Below are 11,942 nucleotides of genomic sequence, written 5' to 3' on the forward strand. Positions count from 1 at the left end.
TTCCTGAATTTTCTTGTTGCATCATTTGGCCAGTAAGGCAGGAGCACAGTGTACTCTCTGCTTTTCTGGTCCTTGAAGCATGTGCTTATGCATGTCTGCATAATGGGCCAATCAGAGCTGTTTATGTTTCTGTCCTAGCACCGCCCCCATGCAGCAGATATTTGATAAAGTTGGTGGAAGGCAATTGTTGAATTCTATAAATATATGGCAATTGCATCAATGCATGCTATATTTGTTTTACAGAAATTTAAGGTCGCTGTAGGTATTGTGCGTTTCTACATCAAAGCTTCAAAAATAGTTCCGGGGTGTGGAGGTGCATATAGCTTCTACTAGCAATACACACACTCTGGAGCACTCCCGGGAAGTCGTGGCCTCTGGGTTTTCTGTTTGTTTCTCTGTCTCCCTTGCAATGTAAATGAAATCACTTTCTCAGCCTGATCATTGTTCGAGGGAAATGCATGCCTGGAAAATAATCAACAGAGAGGAGAATGTAGACAAGTAAGTAAACAGTTTAATGAATATAAAATAAAATGTGAATTAAAGCTGGCTTTCAGAACCTACCATTATCCTTTCATCCACTGTTTATTCAGTAATTACACAGTCAATTACAACTTGCATAAAGGATTTTATATACCTATTAGTCTATAAATATCTACGGTATATGCGTATTTATAGATAAAGAGGGAGGAGAGGATCGTGACTGAGGAAAAGTGTTCTGACAGAAATAACTGCAAATACTGCAAGGTTGAGCTTCTACCAATGCTAGTTTTTCCTGACCCAGGAGAACTCACATAGTGTTATGAATTTTAATATCACAGCAGTTTTTTATCGAGAACCTAACAGGAGCCACACATTGGATTAACCGAGAAATCTCTCTGTATCTATACTCATATTATTTCTAACCCATGTGACACAGCCACCATATATCCCATTTTACAGAGGAGAACACTGAGACTCAGGAAGCAGTTCGAGCCTGTGTTTGTATTATGTTTCACGAGAGAATAGGCCTGTGATGAAGTTTGGCTATCCACCTGTGTACAGAGAGGGCCGATGGAAGACAAACAATGCAGGCATATTGATAATCCATGTGGCTGTCGCATTTTTTGTGTGCCAGGATTAATGTAATAGAACACTCAGCATGGGAAGCCACCCCGGGGCTACTCCTGTATATATTTTGTTACATATTCCCTTCTGTTTCCCTTCAGTCATTTAACATAGAGCTTCTTTCACTGGAGGATGAGAATAGGCGTGGTGAGTATGTCTCCTGGATTAGCAGGTGCCTCTGGTTTGAAAATGTTCATTCTCAGAACCATCGGTGAAACCCAGAGATGAAATCTTACAAGCTAATGATAAAGCTTCAAGTAGCCACCACCATGGAAAGGACTTAATTATGTGATGTTTAAAGCAGTGTCTGTAGATTACACAGATACGGTGTCTCCTTTCTGTCTGGCGCATGCCTTACAAGGCACCTTTATTGAATCATGACTGTTAGCTTTCCTTGGCTGTGTATTAGGGCCCTGGAAGCTTCTATTCAGGTTTAGCTATTATCCACGCAAAGATCGTTATTGCTCTCTTGTTTGTATTTTAGCCTGGAGATTTGTCAAGGAAAGAAAAAACAATTAGGTAACTGTGTAATGACAAAAGAGCAATTTGGTTTGAAAAGTCTCAGAAAACAGCTATTTTTTTTTTTTTTAACTTCTAGGGCATTTCTGCTTTTTTGAAAACAAAATATGTTTAGGAGAATCATTGTTTTTACAGATACAAAATAAAGCAAGAGGGTTTCTGCCTTTCTAGTTAAAGAGCAATCTTTAAAAGTCATCCAAGAAAAGTTGGCTCTGTTTTCTGAATTGCTAGTTGGGAGAACAAAAGAAGCAAGGGAAAGTTTGACTTGACTTCCTCTACAATTTGTTTATATCATCGGAGCAGAAAGAATCTCAGGGCTCAGTTCTCCACTTCCTGAATGAAGAGAGAGAGAGAGAAAAAAAATGCCCGTGTGTCAAATTCATTGAGATGTGCAAAGTGATCAGCAAAAATCCTGACCGACTGGAGCCCAAATGGCGAAGGAAGGATATTCTTCAATTCATCCGCTATCTGGCAAGAGAGCTGCAAAGTCCTGATGGCGAGTGTCACCAAATACCTCCTCTCCTCCCCAGCCACAGAAAGGACAGGCAAGGAGGGTGCAGCCTCTCCTGGCCTGTTGCTATGGAGTCGGGCTAATCCAAGACAATGTTTCAGTCGGTCCAATCCAAAGACAGCAGTGGTAGCAATGGAATAGCATTGAAATTATAAATATTTACTTGAAAATAATGCTCAAGCCAGACTTAACTGAAATGATAAGGTCCTGTTTACTTCTCTTGGTAGTAGCCAGCTGAAACAACCAAACCAGTTAAGCAACATTTTTTTTTTTGGTCAGGTATGTACTGAATCACTGGCAGCAAACTTCTGGGATTTTAGGAGAGAGCTTTTCTCTCTCTCTCTCTCTCTCTCTCTCTCTCTCTCAGTTCTGGGCAGAATGCTTATTTTTGTTTCGTTTTGTTTGTTTTAAGGAAAACAACAACAGAACTTGAGGCTGGCTGAGTTTATTAGATTACTGATTATCACTGTTAGTTTCCCGCTGCTTGTATTTGTTGGGGGTGGTAAGGGAGATGAGGACAAGAATTCAGATGAAAAACACCCAGGCTTTTCTCTTCTTCATGAAATCCCCCCTGTGAGGTTTTCCAGCTTGCCTTCCCATAACTTGATTCTGATGAGGTCTGCCATAGCTAACCTATTAAAGAGAACATTGAAATTGGTGGGTGAAAAAGGGTTAAAAATACAGCTTAGCAGTGAATATATTCGGGTTTAGCACCCTTACTGGAGGCTGTGATTTCACTGGCCTTGGAATACCAGAGGGAATTGCAAAACATGTAGATAGAATGAAGAGATAAAGTGCAGATAGAGTGGGGACAGAATAGAGTGGTAAAGAGAACCAGGCTAAGGGTGGCTACTTCCCTCTGAAGGGTGGGTCATTCTTGCTAAAGCGGGTTTCTTGGTGAATTACAGTGGCAGCTCAGAGCTGGGGTAAGAGGAGAAAATGCCATCCAATAAGGCTGGAGGCAGTTTGAAAGATGAATAATATAACATGCAGTGATTTCAAACTTCACGCTTTCTTATTGAAAGTTTTTCTTCCAGTTTGGAAGGCAAGTTTCAATCGATTCTCTTCTCTAATCCCTGCTTCCTGCCAGGCTGCGCTGTTGCTGTTTTCAAGAAGAAACCTGGGCCTTGATTTGAATGCTTCAAACACTCAGTGCTCAATTAGCCCTCTTTTGAATCCTCTCTGACGGTTGGTTAAATATGGGTCGAAAGTGCTTTTTTAAAGTGGAACTGATCTTGGGTTGAGGTAACTTAATCTTCTGGGTGTTAAGACGCTGAAAAATAATGTTTTAACGGAACAATTACTAGAAGACATGGAAATTGCATTAGGCTCGTCTGTCCAGTTCCATTTTATAGACATGAACATTTCAAAGTACAAAGGGCTATTCTATAAAAAGGACACTTGGCTATTCTTTATAAAGGTTCCCCTTGTACTTTTATAGAATGTTTACAAGGTTAATAAGTATGCTTTTTTTTTATCACTGTATATTTTAAATGGCCCAACGACTGCTCCCAGGTTGATTTGAGAATCATTGAAACTGCCTGAATGGAGCAGGGGTATCCTTTGTTTCCCATTGATTTGGAAACAAAACACTCGGGGGAAAAAAAAGTTCAGTTTGCTTCTGAATGCCATATGCAGATGAACGTTCTGCTGATAAAATACACCAAGGATCTGAAAACTTTTTCAAGTCTTAGAACAGGAAGGTTACTCTTGCAGTCACACTGCATGTTTGAACCTGCCTTCCATTTTTCATTTCTCCCATTGTGCCCTGGGCTACCATGGGATTACTTATGTCACACACCCAAGTCTTCGGAAAAAAATAAACAGCAATCAATAGAAGAGAACCACCATCAATCGAGGCAAAAGTTGTCTGCTGTTTCTTACTTAGGAAATACCCCATGGACATCATCAGTAAATAAGGTTCCCCACTTTCCCCCTCATCATTTTTCCCAATTTCTCTATATCCAAGATTCTCATCCTTGGCGCTAATATTTACGACTAGAACATTCTTTATTGTTGGTGGCTGTCCCGGGCAGTGTAGGGTGCTCACCAGTATCTGGTGACAGTAGCTGTTCCCTCTACAGTCATGAAAATAAAAAATGTGAAAATTGAGAGCTGGGCACAGTGGGTTCACCTGTAGCCCCAGCTACTCAGATGGCTGAGGCAGGAGGTTCCTTTAAGCCCAGGAGTTCTAGTCAAGCCTGGGTAATGTAGGAAGACATTGCCTCTAAAATATATATATACACATATATTTTATATATATTATATATATTATATATATTATATATTTTATATATAATTTATTATATATAATATATTATATACGATTTATTTATATAATATATACTATAGAATATATTTTATATAATACATATAATATAACATATGTATTATATATAATACAATATAATATATTATATGTATTATATATAATACATATTATATATTGTATGTATAATACAATACATACAATATATAATATATTATGTATTATATATAATACATACTATATAATATATTGTATGTATTATATATAATACATACAATATATTATATATTATATAACACATATAATATATTATATATTATATAACGCATATAATATTGTATAACACATACAATATATTATATAACGCATACAATATATTATATATTATATAACGCATACAATATATTATATATTATATAACGCATATAATATATTATGTATTATATAACGCATATAATATGTATTATATAACACATATAATATATTATGTATTACATAACGCATATATTATATAACGCATATAATATATATAAAATACATTATATATTACATAATGTATATTATATATAATACACACAATATATAATATATTGTATATATAATACATATAATATATAATATATTGTATATATAATATATAATACATATAATATATTTTGTATATATAATATATATTTTATATATATTATATATATTTTATATATAAAACTAAAATAAATGTTATATATTTATATACAAATGTAATTATACATAAATATAAATATATAGAATATGGCATATATGATATAGATCATATATATCATACTATATTATAATATATATTATAATATATAGTATTATAGTATATATACTATATTTTATTATATACTATATACTATATGATATATATTACATACTATATGATATACAATATATTACATACTATATGATATAATATATATCATATATAACATGTAGAATATACACTATATAATTTTATATATAATATAGTATACATATTATATATAAGTATGCAGCCTAAGCAATATGGCAAAACTCCGTCTCTACAAAAAAATTAGCTGGGGGTGGTGGTATGTGCCTGTGGTCTCAGTTACTTAGGAGTCTGAGGCAGGAGGATCACCTGAACCTGGGGAGGTCGAGGCTGCAGTGAGCCACGACTGCAGTTCAGCCCGGGCAACTGAGTGAGACCTTGTCTCAAAACAAAACAAAAAAAAAAAAGTAAAGCGTCAACGTTGCCAATGTTTCCAAGAAGGGGAGTTGGGGGGTTGGCTTCTGGTTGGGAAATACTACTTGAGAACCATCTGCCCACAGACTCCTGCTTGAGAAAAGAAGAGGTTGGTTAAATGCTCAGCCAGTTATAATGAAAACAACTGGTTACAAAATAGTACTTTTAGTCAGAATTCATAGAGTTAGAACTTAAAATAGACAAAAGGAAAGGGAAATAATGCATCAAGGGACCCAGAGATCACAGAATAGCCAGCCCTTCATTTTCAGGTGAGGGCCTCTGTGGGAAGGTGCGTTCCAAGCCACACAGTTGGAAGTTGAGGGAACTGAACCAAGGCTGGGCTTTTGTGTTTGCTGTTTAAGCAGTGTGTGGTTTTACTCACCTACCATAGTGCTCCTCCTACTGGCGGGCACCTTAGAGTAAGCTGAAAACAACGCGTCTCACTGTCCCTTTTTGTTTGTCTCTGAGTATTTTTCCTTATGATCTTGAAGTAACATTTACTTAATTTGCAATGAATGAAAACAGGCATGTACAGCAGTCGTTTAAAAAGTATATTTTATGAGGTTTTGTAAGGATAATAGATTAAAAATTATTGTAGTGACTGTAAATAAATATGGCTATAAAAAGTTAAATTCTTTTTGGCATATAAGATACATATTTGCTCCTTTAGTAGGTATAGTTTACATCAACTATTTTATTATATATCTAAAAAAGAGAAGCCATGCCCAGAACCACATATTCCAAGTCCTATAATCATAAAGGTAATACTAGTAATGAGTGTTTCATGTTTACTTTTTAAAAAATAAGTTTTGAATTATGAGCTGTCCTGAGCAATAGCACAGGTGGACAGAATAGCATCACAAACAGTCCTGAGCTCAGCACTCTGCTTGACTGGTTTTGAGCTCTCCTGTTTCAGGGTCTTTTCAGGTCCTTCTGGCCAGGAACCGTCTTTCCTTTGCAGGGCTCACACCTTCCTTCCTTCATGCAAGCCTCTGCTGAGATGTTATGTCTTCGGACAGGTCTCCTGACTGCTCTATTTGTAGTGAATGCAACTCCTAAATGTATTCTGTATAATAAACAAAAAGCACCCTCCATCTCCCCTGGTCACTCTTCATAGCACTTATTATATATTTGTTTGACTTATTTATTGTCTAGCTTATCCAACTAGAAGCCAGGCTGTGACTCGCTGAGGGCTTTGTTTTATTTACCAGTACCCAGAAGGATGCCTGTTATACTGTAGGCACTGAGTAAATATCTATTGAATAAAAGTATTATTGCCTGGGCAAACTTTGTAGGCAAGAGCAGGCTAGTAACAGTTTGGTGTAGGTTGATGAATTCTTACACTCTGGTAAATGACCTTTGTCTTTTTAAGTATAATAATCTTATGTTTAATGTTTAAATGGCTTAACACGACAAATTATATTTCCAAGAGTTAATCATTTATCCATCTTAAATAACAGGTCTTGTTTTCAGTAGAGAAAAGTTTAAGAAGAAAAATAAAAAATGGCCTTTCAGCCTACTGATCAGAGAAGCCCTAGTGACACTTAAGCAAACAAACAAATAATAAAAACACGAGTTTAGGCTGCGGCTGCTCATGCCTGTAATCCCAGCACTTTGGGAGGCTGAGGCAGGCAGATCACCAGCCTGGCCAACATGGTGAAACCCCGTCTCTACTAAAAATACAAAAATTTGCCAGACGTGGTGGCACATGCCTGTAATCCCAGCTATTCCGGAGGCTGAGGCAGGAGAATTGATTGAACCTGGGAGGCAGAGGTTGCAGTGAGCCAAGACTGAGTCACCGCACTCCAGCCTGGGTGATTGAGCGAGACTCTGTCTCAAAAAAAAAAAAAAGTTTAGAGTTAGAAACTTAAAATTTTATAGAAAGGCACAGAATAAAAAGTGGCAGATGTTCCCCTGTGTACTTTCTTGTTCCTTTCATAAAAATAAAACTCCCGTAACTAATTTCTCATGGATTGTTCCAGAAAAATTTTTCTATGCCTATAGGCATAAATTTATCAACAAAATACATTCTCTTAAATTGCTTTAAAGATACACACACATGCATGTGCACTTCCCAGAAGTTTCTGTAACAACCCTTGCACAATTTATACTTAGATATTTATTTGCACAACCATATTGTGAATATCACCTCCACCTGTCTGCCTGTCCCCTGTTCGCTCCCTAGTGCCTGGCATGCAGCAGGTAATGACCTATTCGTTGAGTGAATAACTAAACTAGTACATCCTCGTTTAACAGAAGGCACTATGCTTTTACTAATGCACCCTGACAAACAGAATTCTTATACCACTAGTTAAGTTCTTCAAGATTCATACTCAATGAATATTGATGGTTTTTTTAAAAATTGATTTTGTTCTAGGTGCTTTCACATGAATGGGATCCTCAGGCTAATCTCCTGAAGTGGTTATTTTAATTCCTGTTCTTCAGATGAGAAAATGGAGACTCACAGAGTTAAAGCCAAATTATATAGTAAGAGCTTAATACTAGGAAAAGGTTCTAGGCCTCTGTGCCCTACTTATATTTCTAAGTCTCTTCCTTTCCGCTAGTTTCAAAAGTAAGAATGCTATGAATGTTTAAGCTTAGCTCTGAATACCAAATATTTCTGTACAGTCTGTCATGCTACAAAGGTTCATTTCAAATCTAATTAGCCCAGCAGATAAAGCAAGGAGTTGAAGACTCTAAATAAACCACTAACAAACAAAAAACACCTCTAACACAAAAGAAATCTCTTGATGGTGTAAAAACTAAGCAATGTGGCTTCTAAGAACGTGGCTTCTGAACAGCTCAGAATCAAAACACAGGAAGTAAGCTGTTAATGGCACAATGAAATGAATAAAAACTATTTTGGGGGTGAACCAGAATTTGCTCTCTGCTATTTACTGGTCCGTGTTCAAAGTGGGGAGAGGGGCCTTGGGGTCAAGAGTTTCCCCAGTGGCCCTATTTCCAAGAAGAAATAGCCAATACACAACTCTGTAAAAAAATTAAAAAACATGGAATTGCACATTTAAAATGGATGAATATTATGATATGTAAATCATGTCTCAATCAAGCTGTTAGAAAGAAAGAAAGAAGAAAGAAAGAAAAAGCAAGCAAGCGAGCCAAATTTAATGCGGTTTTACTTTGCCAGCTGTCAGCTGGTACAGATTTTGGTCGTGTGTGGTGTGTGTGTGTGTGTGTGTTTAAAAAATGTGGTCTGTGATCCAGAGCATACCAGGATGTGGGAGACTCACAGGTTACTGTTTAATATATAGAAAACGTGTGCAGAGCCAAGGAGGGGAAAACAGTTCTCTAATTAAAAGACAGGACTAGGGCTTCCTGAGATGTAAAAATAGATGAAAAAGGTGAATCTTTTGTTCTGTGGGTGTTGCCAGAACGTCACCTACTAGGGTGAAACTGCAGTGTGTACCACTCGCCTCCCACTTATAGCTGGTCCGTTGATTCCGTTGACTCGGAATAGCAGCCTTGTTCCATCTGCTGGAGTCAGAGGTTTATGGAGGCAGAAAGTGTGTGGAATTATTTCCAAAAAAAATAATCACAGAAACGTGGAGAGGGAGGGAGGGAGAGAGAGAGAGAGAGAGAGCGAGAGAAAGGAGAAATGAATTTTCAGAATAGAATGAGGTTGGCTGTGTTTGCATTAAAACATTTAAATGAACACTGCAAAAGCTATAAACTGATGATTCTTTAAGAAGAGCTGACTGTTGAGATTGGACCAGAAAAAAGAACCTCAAAAGGGAAGGGATGGGCAGGAGGGAACTTGCTACTGAGAGGAGTAGGGTTTGCAGGTTTGCAGTTATACCTGTTGCTGTGGTTTGATGCCCCTGTGACTGCGAGGCAAGAAAAAGTAGGTGGGACGTGAGGCTCTCTGCCAGCCAAGGGGCCAGGGGAGACCCCACACACACTGCATCAGCGCCTCACCACAAGAAGGAGGATAAGGACAAACAAGCACCCTCTCCATGCCAAACAACAAAACAAAACCTTCTTATTCAATGTAAAAGGAAAAAAAAACCCCCAAAAAACAGGTAAGGTATTTCCCACCCTCCCACCCCCTTTTTTTTAAGAGCGAGAGTTTCACTCTTGCCCAGGTTAGAGTGCATTGGTGCAATCCTAGCTCACTGCAGCCTCAACTTCCTGGGCTCAACCACTTCTCCCACTTTAGCCTCCCAAGTAAATGGAACTACAGGAATGGACCAGCGTGGCCGGCTAATTTTTAAAATTTTTTTGTAGAGACAGTTTCATTAAGTTGCCCAGGCTGGTCTCACACTCCTGGCTTCAAAGGCTCCTCCCACAGCGCTGGGATTACTGGCATGAGCCACAGTGCCCAGCCAACTGAGGTAATTTTTTTTTTTTTTTTTTTTTTTTTTTGAGACGGGGTCTCGTTCTGTCACCTAGGCTGGAGTGCAGTGGTGCAATCTCAGTTCATTGCAATCTCTGCCTCCTCAGTTCAAGTGATTCTCCTGTCTCAGCCTCCCAAGTAACTGGGATTACGGGCACACACCACCATGCCCGGCTAATTTTTGTATTTTTATAAGAGATGGGGTTTCACCATGTTGACCAGGATGGTCTCGATCTCCTCAAGTCGTGATCCACCCGCCTCAGCCTCCCAAAGTGCTGGGATCACAGGCGTGAGCCACCGCACCTGGCCTCAACTGAGGTAATTTTTTGAGAAATTCTGGGCAAATGCCCTCACTTACCACTGATCATAGGTTTAAAAACGCCAATAAAACTTGTTTATTGCTTAAGACTAGGGCAGTAGTTACCCTGCTGGGGAAGTGATAGAAGGGGGTGCACAGGTGTCCCTTTGTGAAAACCCATCAAGCTGGATACTCCTGATTTTTCCACTACTGTGTATCTAGGAAATATTTGACTTTTTTTCTTTTACAATTTTTACAAATATTGTTTATTTTAATGAAGCTGGTGTAGACAATGTCCATTTAAAACCTGATATCCCAGGCCAAAAAGTACAAATAAAAAAGAGCAGTATTGTGTTGTATTCATTTCTGCATGTATACCTTTATTGATAATGAAAATCAGAACTTTTCTGGGATCTTCTGACAAGATTAAGAAAAAAAAAATCTTCAAATGTCTTTTCTTCAGGGAAGCCATCTTTGGAGTTAGTCGTTACTCTCAACCTTATCTGTCATCTTGACTTAACCTGATGCTCCTTTTCTTTTGGTCCAGACCCTCAAATCTTAAAAATAGCTTCAAGTTGTTAAGGAGAGGTCATTTTTCCACAGCTCAGTTCTCTAAAAAACTTCCCTCTCCCACCAAAAGTCATAGTCCAGGAGTGAAACAATCACATGGTTGAACATCAGGGCCAACTGGAAAGTCATTATGAACACTTGCATTGGTCAATCTTATCATCTGAAAATGTACAGTCCTGAAAAAGGTGGCCTCTCTGTGCACACATGATTTTTATAAAAGGAGAGGGCAATATGAAGAGGACTGAGCCTTGATCACCAGAAATCAGCATAATGAAAACAAACAATAATGAATAATGAACACTAGAATTCAAATTACCAGATGTTTTAAAGAGATGGAGTGCCTGTTTTCAATTCTGTTTTAAATACCATGCTACAAAAGAACTATTTTAAAAAATAAAAAAGGATTGAGGGAAAAGGAAAAAAAAAAAAAGAATGTCTAAACTGTTGAATGACCTCCGATTTGTTCCTGATAAACCTCAATCACATCTTCTTCCTCCATTCCCAGTTCTTCTGGAGTATGATTATCAGCAATTCTCTGACCTTCAAAGAGAAACCTGAGGGAATTCACTGGAACGCCCTGTCTCTGACAGTACGATTTCTTGAGTTTCTTGAGAGGTGTTGTCATTTTCACTTTGAAATGAATCTCACCGCTATCCTGTCCAATAACCCTGAGTTTAATATCTTCATCTTTTATCTTATCCCCCAAATGGTCAGTTGAAGGTTTTGCCTCCTGGTCAGACATGGCGAAGGGGCATTCACCTGCAGGTCTCCGAACAGCAGCAGTCTCGGGGTAGGCAGAACCTCGCTCTGGCGTTTACAATGCCATCTCCCTCCGTCACAGCACGACACCATGGCGGCAGTCACTTCCGCTACGCTTCACGACACTTCTGCTACGCCTTGCATCACTTCCGGTGCACCTTGCATCACTTCCGCTAGGCGCAGAGAGGAGGGAGGGAGAAGAGCTAACATTTTTTTTTTTAAGTACCGGTATGTATTCCCTGTTCCTGCTTCCTCATCAATTTCAAACTTCACATGACCCAAAGAGAACTTGGGTTCTCTGTTCTCAGGGGCTGCCAGCCATCTTTTCCCAGCCTC

The 11,942-nt window shown here is 38.3% G+C and overlaps 1 protein-coding gene across 1 annotated transcript; it reads right to left on the reverse strand.

Annotated features, from left to right (window-relative positions):
- Positions 1-11,158: 11,158 nt before the first annotated feature.
- Positions 11,159-11,706, reverse strand: LOC101141522 (small ubiquitin-related modifier 5). The gene has a single exon (XM_031004967.3). It carries the CDS (start codon positions 11,587-11,589, stop codon positions 11,284-11,286), a length of 306 nt encoding a protein of 101 aa, XP_030860827.1. The 5' UTR covers positions 11,590-11,706; the 3' UTR covers positions 11,159-11,283.
- Positions 11,707-11,942: the final 236 nt, after the last annotated feature.

This window comes from Gorilla gorilla, chromosome 21 (assembly GCF_029281585.2).
Source record: "Gorilla gorilla gorilla isolate KB3781 chromosome 21, NHGRI_mGorGor1-v2.1_pri, whole genome shotgun sequence".
In the NCBI taxonomy this organism is placed as follows: Eukaryota; Metazoa; Chordata; class Mammalia; order Primates; family Hominidae; genus Gorilla; species Gorilla gorilla.

Excerpts from the sequence above, each read along its gene's own strand:
- LOC101141522 (XM_031004967.3), bottom strand. The coding sequence starts at position 11,589 with ATGTCTGACCAGGAGGCAAAACCTTCAACTGACCATTTGGGGGATAAG.